The sequence below is a fragment of the Zalophus californianus genome, chromosome 2 (assembly GCF_009762305.2).
Source record: "Zalophus californianus isolate mZalCal1 chromosome 2, mZalCal1.pri.v2, whole genome shotgun sequence".
Lineage (NCBI taxonomy): Eukaryota > Metazoa > Chordata > Mammalia > Carnivora > Otariidae > Zalophus > Zalophus californianus.
In genome coordinates this window covers 153,579,344-153,599,176 of record NC_045596.1, presented here as the reverse complement: position 1 = coordinate 153,599,176, position 19,833 = coordinate 153,579,344, and the positions used below count along the sequence as shown (strand labels likewise).

Sequence of the window (19,833 nt, the reverse complement as noted above, 5' to 3'; positions counted from 1 at the left end):
TTGAATTTTATCTTTTTTCCCCTTGCATTTTGTCTTATAAGTGTACTGTGGACACCTGTCCAGATTGTTCTGAATTTTGTTCTTCCAGTTTTGAATGAGAAATAAAGAAACAAGCATGCCTTCTGGGTCTCCTCCATTCAGAGTATGGTTAGGAATGTCCATTAGGACCCTTCTTATCACATTAAAAGCCCAATCTCTTGAAGGCCTGCTATCAAGAAATTGCTGTATACCAAATCCTTTGGAAAATATCTTCCTCAAAAGCTTTCATGTCCCTCCAGCTCTGGTTTTTCCATTTTAATATGTATGATTCTTCTCTACCTGGAGACAGGTATTTTTCCCAACCTCTTTGCAGTAATCCAAATTCCAGAATTCCTGCAGGGATCCCTTTCCATTATCCAGTGGATGGTTTGGCTAAAAGAGGCTTCTCCTTCCTACACATCATCAAGGCTCCTTCTTCTTTCATCTATATCCAGCCCCAAATGAAGTCTGCCACATTCTTCCTGAATTTATAATTGATTCAGATGAAAAAGCTAAGTATTTTATCTTTGCTAATACCTTATTATATTAAACTGGAAGGTTTGCTCGAGCTCTGATGCATCTCTGTAATTAAACTGCTTTAGGGGCGCCTGGCTGGCTCAGTGGGTAGAACATGTGACTCTTGATCTCGGGGTTTTAAGTTCAAGCCCCGTGTTGGATGTAGGGATTACTTTAAAAGTAAAATCTTTTAAAAAATAAACTGCTTTTCTTAGAACTTCACCTTACAGAGTTCATAAAATAAGGTGTTCCGTTTGACAATATGAAGCCCCCTTTAAGAATTTGAAGGCTAGAAGAATTCATATTATATAGCATCACCCACTGGTAAAGAGTGGTATTGCAGGGCGTCTCAGCCACTATATATACATTCTCAAAAATTCTAATACCGATAAATGTGAATTGAGGCAAGACACGCGGGAGAAATCTTAAGTGAATTTCTGGGGGAAAGCAATAAAAGATCGGAAACTTAAGAATTGTGAAAATAACACATAGTTCAGAGAGTGGGCCAAAGAAGGCCAATTTAACACTTCTCCGGGCAAATCTCTTCAACTGAAAATATCAATGGATTTTTCCCCCCCAGGAAATTCTATCTCTTATTTTAAATGGAGTCCAATAGGAAAATGGGATTTACACTTTCCTGGACGGCCGACATTATTGGAACACTGCTATGAAATACCGTGGACTGGCCCTCTGTGTCCTTTCAAAAATCTACTCCTGGGTAGCATTGATGGTATGGTGGTGAGCATACCTGCCTTCCAAAAATATTTCGCTCTTTAGCTTCCCAGGAATGATTATTTGGGTGATTAACAAGGCAGCATGAACAAGGTGGTAACACTGCGAGGAGTTTTAATCCATGGCATTTGAGAGCTCACTGGGGGAGTAAGAGCGAAAACCTTGCCAAGGTCTGGGCTGGAGAGGGATTTGTAAATGCACCGGAGGTCTCCCCAGCATCCATGTTTCCCCCTTTCCTCGCGGTAACTCAGCTAAGGAATATTTCCCTGCCCCCTTGCCTTTGGTTGAGGTCATGTGACTGAGATCTGGCAGTGGAATGGGGCTGACAGTGACTGTGCGCCTCTTGTAGGTCTGTGCCATGCTCATCTCCAATCCACAATCCTCCGATCTCGCTTTCCATTCTCCATCAGCCTGGGAGGCTACCTGCGGAAGATGGCAGCATCTCAGGACGGAAGGAGTTGGATCCTCCAGCCAACGTTTGTAAGAGAGCCACCTCACCTGCAATGGATTGTGAAATACATGAGAAATAAACCACTGCTGCGCTGTCTTTTAAAGTCTTGCAGTTATTTATCAGAGCCAGTGCTACTTGCTCTACCTACCACAGAAACTCTCTTGAAATGGGATTCCATGGTCATAAAAACATAAATACGTGGCATAGCTTAGCAACTGGGTAGCAGAGTGTGAAGAACCTGCAAGTAGAGGCTGGAAATATGAAAATCTTTATTATGCAGTGGCAACATATTTGGTAACCTGTGTCCGTGTTATCTAGGACAGCAGACCACATGCCTACTGACGCTCAGGGGCATTTGTTGGAAAGAATCAAAGTGATAGCCTATGTTTCCTGCTATTGGCTGTATTTGGCAAAGCAATCTAAGAAAAAGATGAGCTCAGGAGAAATGGATGGTTTGCAAAGAGAAATAGAAGGGAACAGAGAGAGTTCAGAAAATTTAAGCCTGATAGGGAGGAAAACACCAACAGCTTCTAGATCCCAAACAGCAGAAAAGGCCCATTAAGACCCAGCCCTGCTGAAAAGATCAGATTAAGGATATGACCGTCCTAGTCAAGTCTTGTAGCCTCAAAGTAGCAACCTGCCCCTTGAGAGACAGAAAGAGGCACAGGGGACAGAAACAAGGAAATAAAGCAGGTTTGGAAACGATGTCTAGAAAAAACTCTAGGTATGGTCACTAGCCCATGGAATCGACTAGAAGCAAATAGATGAGGCTTTGCTAAAATTTTTAGGGACTTGATCATACACAAACACACCCCCAAAACCCCAAAACCCACCAAACACATAAAAAACCCCACATGCCCAGACTTTTACCTTTTATCTCAACTATTGGAGCTGTAAAATAACCCTGCTCCAGAAGGAAGTGAACTGTGGAGAACTGAGCAACTCCAGGGAAGACTCAGCCTCCAGCACCCACTTCAGATGTATACAAAGAGGGTGGCAGGCCAGGAAGGTTCTTCTAGAGAGCATAGCCTAGGGTATAATAAACAAGAGAGCTCCTCCAGAGGGTTGAACGAGGGCCTAAGCAAAGACCTTCCCCCATCCCGGGGTTAGGGGTCTTTACAGCAACTGAGGGGGTCTCAAAATATCCACAGACCTAAAGCTACTCTGTCTCTCTCTCTCTTCCCTTTTCCAAATGGGCATTTTAATTGTGGCCATCTGATCCATGCTCCTCCATTTGAGATTGGAGCTACTTGAGCTGACAGAAAAGACAGAATCCCAGGGAGAGCCTGGACTGTGAGCTCGATGCAATGTCCAGGCAAGACGTGGAGTTGAATACCCCCACCCCGGGGCAGGGGGTGGGGAGTAAATGTGCTTTATGTGTGAAGACAAAGAAGCAAACAGACATTTAGTGGCCGGGAGGATGGACTGTGCAGAGAATGCCAGCACCTACTGATCGGTGCTTCTCTTCTCCATCCGGGGCCCACAGCTCACTCTGTTTTCAAGCCCTCTCACTGTTAGGTAGGATCTGGCCAGTGGAATATGGATCCAAGTGCTGTACACCAGCCCAACCCCTAAAATCCTCCTATGCGTGGCCCTCCATCCTCTCTTCCCAAGATGGAAGGTCCCTGGGTCCCTGGGTCACCATCTGGAAGAGAACTGCCCAGCCCACCCGGGATTGTGATGTGAGTGAGAAATAAACTTTTGTTGTATTAAGATAGTGGGATGTAGGGTTTGTGGTCACAACAGTGAGTGTTACTTATACTGACTAGTGTCAGGCTAGGGAATGCCTATATTTAGAAAATATACTGAATAGGAGAAGCTATTAGAGAAAGAGAAGTCAAAGAAGCTTAGAAGAAACAGAAGTATGTAGGATCAGAGAAACCAGGGGAGAAGAGAGCTTTAAGAAGGAACTGCAAACGGTGTTTGCGATGGTTAACTCTACGTGTCCACTTGGCTAGGCCGCGGTACTCAGGTGTTTAGTCAAATAGTATTGTAGATGCTTCTGGGAAGGTGTTTTTTCAGTTGAGGTTAACATTCAAGTCAGTAGACTTTAAGTCAAGCAGATTACCCTCCATCCTGTGGTGGGCCTTGTCTAATCAGTTGAAGACCTTAAAAATGACTGACCTCCCCAGGGAAAGAGGGAATTCTGTCAGTAGACTGCCTTTGGACTTGAGCTGCAATATTAATTCTTCCCTGGGTCTCCTGCTTCCTGGCTATTTGTTCTGTTTCTTTGGAGAACCCTGACTAATACAGTGTTAAGTCCACAAAATGGTTGAAGAGGATACAAGTTTCAAAAAGGCTATTATTCTGGCAACTAAGAGGAAGGAAGCAATTTTAGCAAACATTGGGGGTTGAAGTTACATCTGAAGAAGGAAAAGTGGAAGCAATGTCCTAATGCTGGTGAAGAACAGGATGGGAGAGGAGAGGATCAAAGGCACAGAGGGAGGAACTGAGCTTTAGGAGAAGGAGATGTTTTGTGTCTGAAGTAGAAAAGACAAAAGCAAGTCTGGGGGAGCTCCCTGGAGGGTTCTGTTCTGAGCAAACCACAGCACTGCTCAAGAACTGACATGAGACTCTCTACCTTCATTAATACACAGAGGGTTCCACCATTAGTGATTCTGGTTTTTTTCCCCTCTAAATGACCTCCGCCCTGTAGCAATTTCCTCTGGCTTCCAACAGAAGTATGGTTCATGTGTCACAGTCAAATGCACCCAACCCCCAGCCCAAGTTATAAAGAATATTAAGCATTTCTCTCTATCCCACCCCACCGCACCCTGCCTGTGTCGTCTGTGCCTCTGGGCCCAAGTCCCAGCCTGAGCCCCATTCTGATAGCCCCCCATCATCTGGTCTCTTGGCGCGGGGCCGGGGTGGGAGAGCTAGGAGGTTGTTTCGGTTGACCCTGGCTCCGACCCTCCAGCTGTTGGTAGAAGATGCCTGAAACTGAACCTGAAGACTTTCACCCAAGGGCTGGTTGTAATCTCTAGGAAATCCCTGTCTCCTCCCTTGATCTGTGATCTGTGATCTGTGATCATCCTTTATCCGCATCTCTCTGCCTTCCCTCTGAACTATCTCAGTGCTTTGACCCCTCCTGCCTGCCAACTCATCTCCAGCTCTTTCTTGCCACTCCACACTGCTGGGTCCCCTCTCCAACTGCATGCTTTCGGAACTGGAGCTCATCCTCTGAACCTCTTCAGGGCTGGGGTCCAGCCCTGCTCACTCAGGGCCCATGTGCAGCCAGACACAGGCCTATTTCATTTCTTTGCTGATGCATTTGCATATCATAGCAATACCAGAGGCTATATACATCCTCCAAATGCAAAGGGTCAGGGAGAGGGGTGGGGGCCCTCCCTCACATCAGGGTTAGGCCCTTTTTGTCACTAAACATCTTGGATCAAGGCAGGTAAAGAAAGCATGGAGAAAACTAAAGGTCATTTGCCTGTTCTTTCTGTCAATAAGTATTCGAGTGTCTACTATGAGAGGCAGTGTGGTATAACGGAGCTATGCACATAGGCGCCAGATTTAGCCTGCAGGGTTCAAGTCCCAAGATCTCTACTTCCTAGCTACGTGACAGTAAGCACATGATTAATCTCTCCTCCCCCCCGCCCCCGTTTCCTCGATTAAAAAATGAAGACAATAGTAGTGTTTGTCTCCTAAGGCTGCTGGGAAGATGAAATACATGAACACACAGGAAACCTAGGTAAGGATTCCTTTGATGTGACTATCCCCCTGGTATTTAGCAAGCAGCTCTCCTGGTCCATGCCGCAATCCCAGGAGGCTGAGGTGGACTCGGAATCCAGATTCAAAGAGTACTTCGTGACCTACTACTAGGTGGGCCACAGCCTCTCTGAACCTCAGGCTCCACCTCTGTAAAATGGGCACCATGGTTCCTGGCTCCTGCTCTAGAGGCTGTGGTGAGAGAACGGAGAGAATGTGCTTTACAAACTGAAACTTGCCACCCCCCCAACTCCCCCCCCCTTCGTGGCCCTCTTCTCGGCTCCTGGCTTAGAAGAAAGTGTCTCTGCTTTGGCCCTACCTGCTTTACTCTTAGGACCAAACTGGGGTGGGCATGGAAGTGTGGGGGTGTGGGGAAAGGCCAGGCTGGGTTGCCCCCTGGGTGCAGTCCCCTGGCTCCCTACACTACCCTAGTATAGTGTTCATCACACCTCCGCGCCATTACTAGTTTCATTGTTGGCTTTCCTCACCAGGTGCAACCTCGTGGAGTATTCCTCACCCTCCCAGAGCTGGGCACAGAGGCTGCTGGTACATGGAAGGTGGGCAGGAAATGTTCCATTAATGAAGAATGACATGTGAGGACCCCGGAGGAGGGCCTCTGACAAGACTCACAACTCTTGGCTTGAGGTCAGTTTCCCTCCGATGTCATTGTACAAAATCACAGAATTTGGGAGCGCCTGGGGCCCAACGCCCTCCTGCAGGAAACCGAGGTTTGGAGACATGAGGCGGCCGCCCCAAGTCACCCACCCGGCGCGGCAGAGCTAGGGTGACCAACCTCGCTGGCCTTCCCGAGACTGAGGGGCTGGCGGGGACGCGGAATTTCAGGGCTGAGGCGGGGCCAGTCCCCGGCAGCCCGGGGCTGGAAGTCGGGGATCCTGCCTTCCCCCCCAGTCCCCTCTACTCCTCAGACGGGTGAGGAGTCCGACCCGGGCGGAGACCCGCTGCCCCGCCGGCCCAGCCCAGCCACGAGGCGGCCCCCCGTGCGGGCGGCGGCTCGGGGTGGGGGGGGGTCCCCCGCGCGCTTCCTCCGGGGGCGCCGCGGCCGCAGGGCGGGCAGGGGGAGCCGGCGGGCCCGGGGTCGGGGACCCGCGGCGGCACAAAGAGGCCCGGCCGCGGCAGTTTTTTGAAACTACCGAGCTAGTGGATCTGGGCCGGGGCCCAGGGAGTGACGAGGAGGGAGGGAGCGCGCGCCAGCGAGCGAGGGGGAGGCGGGAGGAGGGGAAGCGCGGGGCGCCGGGCTGGCCGCAGACCTCGCCGGCCTCCAGCGGGAAGCGCGCGGGTGGCGGTGGCGGCGGCGGCGGCGGCGGCGGGATGGGCGGCCCGGCGCCCCCCGGCTGCGACCCCGCGGACCCTCCCCTCGGCGCGCCGCCTCCTCAGCCGGGCGCTAGAGCGGGCGGCGCGTAGGGCGGCGAGCGGGCTCCCGCCGAGGAGCCGCCGGTTCCCCCCGACACCCCCCCAACTCCGGCCACTCGGCAGCTCGAGCCGCCGCCCCGGGGCGCTCCCGAGGCCCCGCAGGAGGGACCATGAAAGGTAAGCCCCGCGCGCGCGAGGCCCGAGGCGACCCCCCACGGGCTCCCCGCGCGCACCCCCGACCCCGCCCGGGGCGCGGCGGGCGCCTCTCCTGCCGGCGGGGCTGCGGAGGGGACGTCTCCCCGGGAGCGAGCTCCGGGCTCTCCGGGCCCCTCTGATCGTCCTGCGGAAGACATTGGTCGGGAGGACCGAGGGAGCCCTGAAGTCTAGAGGAGGGGGAGAGGAGAAGGGGCGGGGGGAGAGTTTACACACAGTCCCCTTCACAGTCCTCTTCTCACTCTGCGTTGCTCTATCCCTAAAAACAGTTGTAAATTCCAGAGAAGTTCCTGACCCCTTTAACGGGTCATCGCAAAAAGATGCCACCAGCCCAACCTTCCGGCCGCGTTAAATCCCCATCCAGGGGACCCATCTCAGAGGCTCCTGCAGCCCCTACCTAGCCTTCTGCTGGGCGCCAGGCCTAGGATTCTCCTCCAGGAACTTCAACCCCTTCCTCAGGAGAGACCTGTTGGGTCCAAGTCCCTCAGCCCAGACCCTGCCCTTCCTGCCTCTGAACCCTGGCTGACCCACCCTCTGACCTCCCAGGGACACAGCGGCTGGGGAAGGCGTGTGGTCCAGGCCTGAGCTCTCCCCAGGGCACTGGGTCATCATCCCCACCGTAGCCCTTGCAGCCAGGTCCTGGGATGGACACAAGAATGAGACTTGGTCCCAGGTGCTCATACCTGGGCCTGGCTTTCTTCAGGCCTGGGAAAGAGCACACTTTGTCTTAACACTCATTTTCAGGCTGGGGGAGCAGCAGACATTGGAATCATCCTATGGGACAGGGAGCCTTTGCAGTTTTGAATGCAGTCGTCCCTGCTTGTCAGTAATCCTTCCCTAGCACCTCGGGCAGGTGCTGGGCTCCTGGCAGTGAGAACTTCCCCACTCCTTTGACTTCCTGAATGTGGGGACTGAAAAAGACCTTCGTGGTCATCTAAAGGGCTTTAAACTCTACTCTCGGGTGTTGTTGAAGAAGGAGCTCCGTTTGTGTCTTTCACATAGGAGGGGCTGAGGGTTCCTGTGAAGAAAGGGCTCACAGACGAACCTCTGACTGAATACAGCCGCCATGTTGTATAGTTGAAGAAACTGAGGCCCAAACAGGTAGAAGCGGCTTCCTGGGTGTGCAAACCTGTGCCTCCCCACAGGTCCCCGCACTCGGAAGCCCTCATACATGCTAGGTTTAACGTCTTGAAATTCTTAATAACTCTTAAACAGGGGCCCCTCACGCTTTCATTTTGCACTGGGCTCTACAAATTATGTTGCTGATCCTGCGGATAGGAGAAGGAACTTGCTTACGAGCCACGGCTATTCAGGGGACCAGAGCCCAGGGGCCTGACTTCCAGGCCAGAGGACTGGCTAACATGCTCCTGCCTGTCTGTCGCTTCCTTCCCTCTGGCCCCTCTGTCTGTGCTTCCCGATGGCCTCACCGTTGTCCTGGGCTGTCTGGGATGAGGCAAGCAAGTTATAATCAACCCCAGGGAGTTCCCTTGGCTGCAGAGAGGAGCCTCACCCATGAAGTTCCTGCTCTCAGCTACCACATCTAGGGAGCTGTACCCACCCCCGTTAGCCGGCCTGGGGTAGGTCAGTACCCAGAAGCCTCTGGAAGGGTCTTAGACCACATCTCACCACAGACTTGGGGCCCACACTGCTCTGGACCTTAATGACGATGGTAAGATGCTACACATACTCGGAGGGTTTGGCTCCACCAGCATCCCCGACAAACACTGTAAGAGAAAATCTGGTGAGGGCAAGACAGGACAGAAGTCCTCTGAAATGGAGGAGACATCCTGCTCCCATAGAGGAGGGAGTTAGGAGCACATGACCTGCCTTCCTGAAACTCAGTGAGGCAATTCCACTCCTCTGAGTGGAAGAGAAACAAGCTGATGTGGATGAGTGCTGGGAGGAGGACGGGCTGTACCATGTTAGCAGGTCTCCGGGTCCTCCTGGCGTGCTGGCTGGAAGTCTGTGGGCTCCCTCCTTGGGTCCCCAAGGTCCGCGCCTCTCACCTCCCTTTCCCCGTTCTCAACCAACAACCTCACCAACCACGTGGGGCCAAATTCCTGTTCACTGAGGCCTTTGGGGACAGCTCCCATGTGTTTTTCGTCCAGTCTCTGGGAAACCTTCCATGATCTCCCATAACATCCCAGGGGCACGGGCTGCAGGGCTGCAGGGGAAGACAAGGGTTGATTTCCAGAACACCTCCCTCCAGGGTCTTCCCTCATCCTCCCCAGGAGCCAGGAAGAGCTGCCGCCTCTACCTGAGATGGAAAAAGCAGGGCAGACAGCAAATATTTGGCCTTTGGATCTGTGGAGTATGAAAAATCAGGACTTTTTTTCACCCACATGGAAAAAGGAAAGTGCCCAGCAAAGCAGGACGGCCCTTCCAGACTGGCCCTTCCCCAAGGGGAACTGGCTCCCAACCCTCCTCCAAAGGCCCCACCAATCTGAGAATTACATCTGTTGGCAAAGAGTCACCTCCCCCTTCAAAGCAAAACACGGTGATGTTATGCTTTTGGGGGGAGAGGGGCATTGGTGGGGACGGTACTTAAACAAGAAAATGCATTTGCTGAGGAGCAAGGCCACGGGTGGCCAGGCGCCAGGGCCTACTCTGCCAGCCAAGCTGTTTCCACCCTGGGGCCCCTCCTGCCTGCCTGCCTGCCTGCCTCTGGCCAGGCCTCCCAGGCAGCCACATCTTTCGATACCAGCTAGTACCTGGCCCCAGGTGTAGCCCTTCTCACACCCGAGGGGCATAGAGCAGCCACCAGGCCCTTGGTGACAGGCCCATCTTGGAGCTTCCCACTGGCTTGTCTGAGCCATTAACAGCCACCTGTGGGATGGTTTACACACCTGTGGTGAGAGGGTCCTATGGGCGGGGCCCTTCCAGCTCTAAGAGCCCCCCCCCCCCCCCCGCCCCGCCGCCTTTAGAAGCAGCCTGGTCCACTGTGATTTGAGTGTCAAAGACATGGGCTCTATTCCTGGCCCCACGTGAGGCTCTGGTCAAAGTGTTTCCCTTGTTCTCCTCCTGGGTGGTCCCTGAGGCCCATCCTGCCCTGACGCAATGTGACTCAGCCCAGGAACTCTGAGCCCGAGTGCCACTCGGGGAGCAGAAGTGACTCGGTGGAGAGGTGGCTGGAAGCAGTCCCACCGCAGGGCGACTCTGTGCCCCTGGGAGACTTGTCCTCAGCCGCTATATACAGGGCAGAGGCACACCCCGCTGTTCCCCAAGCATGCCCCTCCCTACAGAATCAGAGACCAGTGCCCACTCTCCATGGACAAAGGGTGGCCAGGGCTGCAGAGCACAGCAATGTGATTGATCCTAGGAGAAGCTGTCACCCACAGCTAGGCAGAGGAGATTTTATCCGCTCATGAGTGGGTAGACTGGGTCCCCCTTGAAAGCCTGATGCCCATCCCCAGACCGCGGGCGCTGGAAAGAGCCTGAGTGTGGAAGAAAAGGAGCTAATGTGTAAAGAGCAGGGGGTAAAGAGCCACTAAACAGCTCAATTCGGGGGGACCCGAGGGCTCAGATGATGGAGTTTAGCTCCAAACCTTTAGACACACACACACACACACACACACACACACACACAGACACACAGCTCCCCTTGCCATCCAGCTGGGGTAATTTTGATAACGGAAGACTCACATCCCAAAGCTAGTTTGAGAGAAAAAAGAATTCTGCTTCTTAGTAGATGTTTGCTGGAACAGCTTAGCAGTCTTCGTGAAGGACAGGCAGCTGCACTGGGTGTGAGGCTTGCGAGTACAGCCGCAGGACAGACCGTGCCCCTCATCACTCATATATACGCTGCCTGTGTTTGATTGTGTTTCTGTTAGTGTGTGTGCACGCGCGCGTGTGTGTGTGTGCTGTGAGCACTGGAGCCCAAGGTTAGAGCTAGCCCGCTCACCCACCAGCTTTATAAGCTAGTAGCTATGATGAAGTCATTGGTACTCTCTGGCCCTCCTCATCTGCAAGTAGACTGGATCATCTTTAATGTTCTTTCCAGCTCTAACATTCTACTCTATTGTTTCTCCTTCTGAGAGCGTGTGTTTATTTATTTATTTAATTTGAGTAGCGTTGACACACAATGTTACCTTAGTTTCAGGGGTACAACAGAGCTGGGCTCACCACGTGTCGCCCCCATCTGTCACTACACAACACTGTTACAATGTCATTGACTCTGTTCCTTATGCTGTGCCTTTTATGCTCATGACTTATTCATTCCATAACTGAAAGCCTGTATCTCCTACACCCCTTCGCCCATTTTGCCCACCCCCCTCACCTACCTCCCTTCTGGCAACCATCTGTTTGTTCTCTGTATTTGTAGATTTGATTCTGTTCTTTGTTTATTCATTTGGGTTTTTTTTTTCCGGTTTCCACATGTAAGTAAAATCATATGGTATTTGTCTTTCTCAGTCTGACTTACTTCACTTAGCATAATACCCTCTAGGTCCATCCATGTTGTTGCAAGTGGCAGGGTCTCATCCTTTTTCACGGTCGTGTAATATTCCACTGTATACACAGGGTGTGTGTGTGTGTGTGTGTGAGTGTGTGTGTGTGTGTATACATATCCATCTATTAATCTGTATCTATTTTTTTCTCAGAATAAGACTGTGGTGCCCACAAGGTAGTGTTAGAATGTGAGGTGCATGAATATGGTGACCCAGGCTGCCTTTTTCTTGCCTCACTCTCTCCCAGTGCCTGGCACTTAGGAGGTACCCACTACATCTGCCAGCGGGTAAATCTGAGTCCCCCACTGGGCTGAAATCCTGAAAGGCAAAAGGAACACCATGGGTGGGATCCCCAGAACCTAACGTAGGCCTCCAATAAAGACTCGTGCTTCTATTTCACGTTTACTGACCATCTGCCAAATGTCAGAGCTTGTATGTCTATTTATGCCTAAGGGCCAAGAAAGATGCAAAGAGCTCAACATCCTTTGTCTCAAAGAGCTTACGCTTTGCCAGGATTGGTTCTTTTCCTGTCTCTCTCCTTTGCTGCTTCTCTTCTGGATGAGTCTGGTATCAGCTGTGGGGCCTCTGGTTCTTAGGGGGCACCCATTCTTGAACAGTCTTACCCAGCCGTGTGGATTTGACACGTGGGGAAAGGCTGGTGATACCAGGTTTAAAACACTGGGCTCCGGACGCGTATTTCTGACGGGGTCCTGAACACCTCTTGATAGAGACCTGCAGACACCTCCTTCAAGGCTCGGATGAGATACCTTCACGTCCCCCTGAACCTAAAGCTAAGCTATCAGTTATTCTGGGATGTTGCCCCAACACTCTGATGGTTTCTGCCCTCAGGCAGACGAGACAGACACACTTAAGAGGAAAACCAGATAACAAAGGGAGAAGAAGTAACAGAACAGATGAATGGCATATACAGTGGATTCGGTAGGAATCCTGGGGTGAAAGAGCATTACAAGTTGGGGCCGCTTGGAGGGGCTTTCAGGAGGAGTTGAAGGGCGGGCAAGACTTGGATGAGGTCATTCAGGGGATTGTCAGGAGAGAGAGGAAATAGTGTTGGGAAAAGCTGGGTTTCTCTCATCCGTAACTGTTTAGTGATAGGTAGGGAGATTTGCCTGGAGTTGAGAGTCAGTTCAGAGACTCGGGGAGCTACAAGACCAGAAGGCCTTGAGTGCCATGCCAAGGACTTCCTGTTGTGTCCTTTTGATTTTGGAGCGGCCCTAGAAGGTTTGTCAGGAGACAACCCTGTTGCTGCTTCTCCCTGGGGACGTGCTCTAAGGACTTTAGCGCACATTGGAAAATCTCTACTTCCAGAGAATGGGAGGAAGAAAATGAGTGAAGGAAGGAGCCAGGAGTGGTAAGGGACACAGGCAGAGAAAACTGTGCAGGTCATGTCACAGAAGCTGAGAGGAGAGAGTTCCAAGAAGGAGGAAATGGCCAACAACGTTGACCGTTCGTCAACAGGGTCAATTGATTCGAGAAAGCCAGGCTGCCCAGGCTGAGGGCGATGGGTAGGTGTGAAGCAAAGGTGCAGGGAGACCTCGCATTAGAGAAGTTTCAGGAAGAGGGAACTGAGCGGTGACTGTAAGAAAAAGGGCCAGGCAAGAAGGGGTTTTTGAGGTGGGGCTGGCCTGGCCTGTGCTCATTGGAAGGAAGAGGGAGAGAAGACAAGGGAAAGGGTCACGTGGTGAGGAAGGAGGTAGCAGCAGGAAAGCCTTGCCTCGGAGAGAAGAAAGCCTCTCTTTTTGGGGACCTGAGGGAAGGGAGAAATGACATATACAGACATAGGCTTGTTGCATTTAATCTTTTTATAATACATATGCCTTATGAAAATTTTTGGAAAACTCAGTAAAGGGGGGACAAAAGTACTTACGGGAACTCCTACCCCTCCGAGATAATTGACAAGATTTGAATGAGCATTCTTCCAGAAATCTTTTTGGGTCTATTTGCACACAGATTTTTTTTTCATATGGATAAGATTATACTTTCCATGTTATTCTGTATATGTACTTTTAAAATTCAACAATAAAACAGAGATATCTTCCCTGGGCAAAAAATAAAGAGCTGCACTATTTTTTAAATGGTTGCATAATATTCCACATACGACTTTTATGATCACTTATTTAACCAACCCCTTATTGATGGGCATTTGAGTTATTTACATTTTTCCTTGGGTTTATCATAGCATGCAGTGATACTTTTTACACAACCATCTTTGCCTCATTGTGTAAGTATCCTTGAGGAAAAAACTCCTAGAAGGGGGTTTGGGAAGTCAAAAGGCATGCTCATCTGAAGTTTGCTCCAAAGGCACAAGCAGGCCCTTCCTTCCCACTGGGCTTGAGGTGTAACACCCGCAGCGAGTTTGAGGAAGGTGGAGAATTTTGATCTTTTCAGAGAAGGAGCAAGTAGGTTCGTCTTTGGGGAATAGCGGGCTGAGAAGAGGAGGAGTAGCGAGCAAGGATCCAGGCGGCAGGACTTGACTGAAGACAAACCCACACTGCTCTCCGACGTGCGCCCCCCCGGGCTGGTTTCCCCCCCGCACCCCGAGCAGTGCAGAGAAGACAGGCTGAAAGGGTGAAGGGCACAAGGGCCAGAAGATAAAGCTAACGGCTCCAGCGAGCTGAAGCTTATCCTGGGGGGCTGGACTGATGGCAGAATGGAGTGAGGAATGAAAAGGCTTAGTGCAGCAGGGAGTGGGAAGAGCAGTGGGAGAGGTCCTTGAGATCCTACAGATGGAACCGTAGGGAACTTTCTGTTCCTGAGGGCGCAGCAGCTGAGCTGTGCTTGAGGCGAAGAGACCCATAGATAGATCCCAGGCCTAGGAGCCCTGAGGTCCAGAGAACCAGTGGACTTTCAACAAATGTTGCTTCCATTAAAATTGATGGCAGGAGACAGGATAAAAAAAATAATCCAGTCCAGGTGATGTGCTTATCCAGAACAGTGTTCCCTGAAGCTGGTGTACCTCTGAATACCCGTTCCATGGGATTTAATGCATCTTTTTTTTTTTTTTTCAAGAATGGCAGGAAGTTCTACCATCAAATGTTTGAGAAACATAAAAATAAACACAAATTGAAGTGGGCTCTTTTTCCGTGGGACTTGTCAAAATCTTCACTATGTTAATGGGAGTTTCTAAGATGGTAATAGAGTATGCAGCATTTTCTAGACTTACTTGATCAAAGAACTTTTTTTTCACAAAGAATAATTTGGAATTCCAGAGTGGGTCACAGGACATAGTTTGAAAAATGGGTTTCTTTCTTTCTTTTTTGGGGGGGAGGGGCAGAGGGGGAGAGAGATAGAGAGAGAATCCCAAGCTGGCTCCACACCCAGCAGAGAGCCCAACAAGGGGCTCGATCTCATGACCTAAGCCGAAATCAAGAGTCAGATGTTTAACCGTCGGATGCTTAACCGACTGACCCACCTAGATGCCCTGAAAAATGGATTTCGTGGAAGTTGGAAATCGGTCCTGAGCATAAGGGGCACCGAGAAAGGACGATAAATGACAGTAGCAATTCCAGTAGGATTGAAAAAAAAAATCCCAATAAAAATGACAGCTACGACCATTTATCAAGTATTTACTGTGGGCCAGGTACTTGTCATTTGTCACCTTGTTGGGTTTCCACAGCAGCTCTGTGAGTAGATGGTGGGCTCTCTGGTTTGCACATGAAGCTGAGAGAAGGGAAGAGAGTCTCCGAGAGCGAGAGCAGGGACCTCAAGTGGTGAAACACAAGGAGAGGGAGAGGCTTAAAGATCCAGAAATGACAACAGAGATCAAACAACTGGTGATTCCCACCCCACCCCCCCATTCCCATGGGATTTGGGGGTTCAGGGGGACCAGAGGAGCCGCTGTCTACACAAAGGAGGACCAATGTGTATGTGATGGGGGAGGGTTGGGTCTGTTGCATGGAGTGAATAACCAGGGTTGTCTTCTCTACTGGAGGCTACACCACCCCTTGAAGCGGTATCTAGAAATGGGGTGGACATTTGGAGTTATCACAATGACCAGGGACCACTGCCCACATCTAGCATGCCAAAAGTCTGCACAGCATGGGTAAATCCTGTCTAATGAAGAATTGCGCCACCCAGAGGCTGAGTGTTCCCGTTGGAAACACAGGGTGAGAAAGGGGAGGAAAGTTCCTGGGGACAGAGAGGGCTTAGGAGAAAGGGCGAGTTTCCTCTCAGCCTGTGTGGTGACCAGGAGAACAGTGGAAGGCAGGCTGTGGGCTGGCTCAGAGGATTCAGACAGAGGTGGCAGGAGAGAGAAAACCTGTCCCAGAGCATCTAATGGGATTTTAGGAATGAAGGAGCAGAAAGGAGGTGATTGTTATAGGGAAGCAGATCACGACGACTTGATGAGCAGGAGAATCTGAAAGGGAAGGACCAGATTCATTAGAGCAGAGAGGGGCAGACCAATTCCCACTGGACTATAGATGTATCCACACAGGAAGCCTGTGGGGAGGGGGCAATGGTGGGAGGGTTCTAATGAAAACAATTTTGCAACCCTAATTATAGCATTCTCTGACCTTAAACTACAGCTATTTTGCAACTTTAAATATAGCATTGGCTCCTGAGAAGACTCTGAAATCTTTATTTTTACCGACTCAATTGGCTGTTTTGAAAACTCACTCTGTGAAGTCCGTAGAAGATAATCATCAAAATATGTTCCTTGAAGTTCCCAAAGAAAGACCTTTTATTCAGTTCCTCGAATCTCTCCCCCTTGCTGACTCTGACGGAAGATTGCAGTCCCAGAAAGGCTGAGGAGTGAATTAACTCCATATTTTTGGTCAACCGAAAGAAAGCCGGAGTCGGCCACCACAGGCGGGTTAGCAGTTTGTTCACAGGTCCGGGCTGTTTTCCACCTCCCGGGAGAAGGGAACAGAGCTCAACCCCAACAGAGTCAGCAGTCACGCCTAACAATGTGCCAAGACATGCACCTTCGATCACACTTTCTACATAGCTCTGTGGGAGCAGAGGCTTAAGAAAAAAAGTGGTTTCCCTTGTGGCTGTCCTTCTGATATTTGAGTCAGCTATTATGACCGTAGGAATGAGAGGAACAGAGGCTCTTTCAAATCTTCAGTGGTTGCCACTGCTTTAGGAGTCTGAGCTTGCAGCACCGGCCTTCGGCCTTCGAAGGCTCTTGGATTGTTTGTTTGTTTAAAGCACACTGCCTGCAATTTGTGTAGAGAGCACTAGATGAAGAGTAGAGAGCCTGGCTGTGCCTTTGGTAGGTCATTCACAGACCTGGCTTCTTTATCACAGCGACTGGGATATTCCCTCGTGACAGCTATAATCCCTTGGGGCCTCTGGAACAGGGGAGGCAGAAACTGGCTTAGATGTTTGCTAACTGGAACAGCTTGATGTCCCAAGTTTGCCGTGAGAGCGGGGCCTTCCCAGAGACTTACAGTCCAGGCATCATCTCTTCTCCAGTGTCCTTTCCCAAGCCCACCCCCTCTTGTCACAATTTATCCTGGAGTCAGCAAAATGGGAAAAGGAAGGAAAAAAAGATAGAAGGCAACGGAACTAGGGCGCCTGGGTGGCTCAGTCGTTGGGCTGCCTTCAGCTCAGGTCATGATCCCAGGGTCCTGGGATCGAGCCCCGCATCGGTCTCCCTGCTCGGCGGGAAACCTGCTTCTCCCTCTCCCACTCCCCCTGCCTGTGTTCCCTCTCTCGCTGTGTCTCTCTCTGTCAAATAAATAAATAGATCTTAAAAAAAAAGAAGAAGAAGAAGAAGAAGAAGAAGAAGAAGAAGAAGAAGAAGAAGAAGAAGAAGAAGAAGAAGAAGGCAATGGAGACTAGTTCCCTTTCCGGAGACATAGCTTCCCTTTAGCTACCCATCACTGCAACATGGCCTCTCCTTCAGCCATTGCAGACACCTGGCAGTCCGCGATGTCGACACTCAGGTCCCCTCAGTTTTCGGCATTGCCAGAAGTCCTCGATTTCACTGATAACTTATGTATGGCACAGGGAAGAGCCACAGCCTTATTTTAGAGGGCTGTAAGATGCTGCTGGTATTCTAAGGTAATTAGTTGGGACACCACTGGAAAAAAATACCCTGCCCCCAAGAGGCCTTTTAGCTTTAGGAAAGGAATATCCTATCCCTTGTTCTAGTTCTGAGAAAGGCAGGGGAAGTAGACCCTACATTCTCCTGTGCCCTCCCGCTTTGCTCCTTTTCAATTCAAACACTAGGCCCCCCGGATGTTAATGCTAAGCCAAGCCTCTCAGTCTGCTGCTTTAAGCCTTTGCATCCTCAATGCGTTAGCACTCCCCAGCGTCCCCTAGTCATGGAGAACCTTAAACCAAATTTAAACCATATTTGAAGTCATTAATCTTTCTTTTTTTTTTTTTTTAATAAAAATGAGCTCTTAATTGAGACAGGGGAAGTTAAGAGTTAACTAGGGATGCAGGCCTTCTCGAAGGGTCAGCAAACCCATCTTTCTTAAACACCCACTCTGCGATCAGCCTGGGGCTGACTGAGTCTTGAGGAAGATTTCAGACCTCAAGGAGATGTAAAGAGACGTCAGGCCTGGATGGAAAGGGCTTATCCCAGCTCTGCAGCCTGGCTGAGCTATAGCTGTGTGCAGTCCTGTGAGCACTCTGTACATGGGTTTGGATCTCTCTTCTGATCGCTGGACATCCAGGAACCACAAACTAGCTGGCGGGTCACTTCACCTCTCCAAGCCTCTGTACCATGACAGATGGGCTCTGTGATTGTCAGCTCCTTCCCACCTCCCTGTCTCTGAAAACCCTTTGGAAAGCCGGTGTACTCAACACTAAGTCAGATCGCAGCAGAAGGCAAATTCGTTTCCTGTCTCTATCCAGCCCACCCCCCCAACCCTTGGCCCAGCGAGAGGAGGGAGTACAGACTCCTGTCTAATCAATCATCCTCTGATCAATCATAGCGTCTGTATCCTCAAGCCAAGCTTTCCCCAGTGCTCCCCGTCTGTTTCTTCCTCTGTCCCCGAACGGAACAATCTTGGTGTAATGTGAATATAATGAGCCTGGGCTTGCAAAGGGCTTGGCTTATAAAAGCCTCGCAAATGCTTTGGATTATGTTCCCATTTACATGAACAAGGCTGAAGTGGAGAGTTGCTAGAGCATTCCAGACATAGATAAATTAGGGGTCCCCAAGGCCTGCAGCACAGGGCTGGTGAACAGGAAGTCCAAAGGATTAGAAAAAGGAGGAGACCCCTTCAGAGATCAGGGAGGGCGTGAGCTACGGAGCTGAGATGTCAACAGAGGGAACAGCGCCAAACACTTGTGAGCCCCTCATCTACAGAGAGCCAAGTTCCGGGCTGGCAACTGTCATTTCCCTGCCCGTGGGCCGCCAAGTCCCAGAACAGGGTCTTTCTTAATCCCCACTCGCTAACGATTGCCAATTTTGGGGGCCCTCAATGGGAGAGCAAAGTGATGACAAAACTGTATGCTTTCGTGAGGGCGTTTGCTGAAGGTCGGTGTCAGCCCCGCTTGATTTAAGTCCTCCCAGCTCTCTTGCAAAGGCTGTAAACAGCGAAGTGGTGAAATTGGCCCTGGAGCCAGAACAGGGAGGAGGCCGAGTCCCAAGGGAGGGCAGAGAAGCACCATCAAGGGGTGGGGAGAAATGAGAAACGGGCAGGAAGGCCTTTCTGCTCCAATGGATGGAAGGAATACCTCCCCTGGGGACCAAGGCGGTGGTAAATCTGACAGCGCGCAGCGTGGTTCTGGCTGAGATCATCTGGGGCTGAGAGGGTAGTTAGGGTGAGGTTTTGGTCAGACGGAGCGCAGAAGGTACCAAGGGATCCGAGCTTGCCTCGTCTGAGGCACACACTTATGAGAAAGGGATGGCAATCCTGGTAACCACCCTCCAGGCATAGTTACCCTTGTAAACTGTTGGTAGATTGACGACAGGATGGCAGCCTGAGACAACACAGGGCTGTCAAGGTTGATTTCCCAGGTTATTGATGAGGGGGTCAGTGGTAGCTGCCATGTCAGCCTTCCTTCTGCAAGTGGAACCCCCCCAGACGTGCACGCACACACGCTCATGCACACACTCATGAGAACACACTCGCTCTAGTGGAGAGACACTACCTGGAGGCTGTTACTGTGGAAAGGAAAACAGCCAGGATTCAGGAGGTTTTGCCAACGACTGGCTCTGTGACTGTAGCCAGGCGTTAAAAGGTAACCCCCTGCCCCCAACTCAGTTTCCTCACCTGTAAAATGGGGAGAATGACTTCCCACCCTGTTTATCTCTCAGGCTAGTCGTAAGGACCAAATGCAATACTGGATATGAGCCCAGCTCTCCACCCTCCCCCTGCCGAATTAGCTCAGTCTTTGAGAGGGGGACACTAACCTTGGTCTCTTGACCAAGCTCCCCGCTGATTCCACATG

The 19,833-nt window shown here is 50.9% G+C and overlaps 1 protein-coding gene across 9 annotated transcripts in view; it reads left to right on the top strand.

Moving 5' to 3' along the window:
• Positions 1 to 5,380: 5,380 nt before the first annotated feature.
• The window catches only part of SCARA3 (scavenger receptor class A member 3), a 53,617-nt gene continuing 39,164 nt past the window's right edge, over positions 5,381 to 19,833 (top strand). For 3 of the 9 annotated variants that reach the window (XR_003520632.2, XM_027597994.2, XM_027597993.2), the window contains exon 1: positions 6,755 to 6,979. Coding sequence is in view for 5 of the 9 variants with exons in the window: in XM_027597994.2 (XP_027453795.1) it covers positions 6,973 to 6,979 (7 nt within the window). In the remaining 4 variants the exon portion in view is untranslated. Of the gene's footprint in view, positions 5,415 to 5,490; positions 5,629 to 5,922; positions 6,077 to 6,748; positions 6,980 to 19,833 lie in introns of those variants that run through there. The other 6 variants (XM_027597997.2, XM_027597995.2, XM_027597999.2 and 3 more) reach the window with 4 other exon arrangements.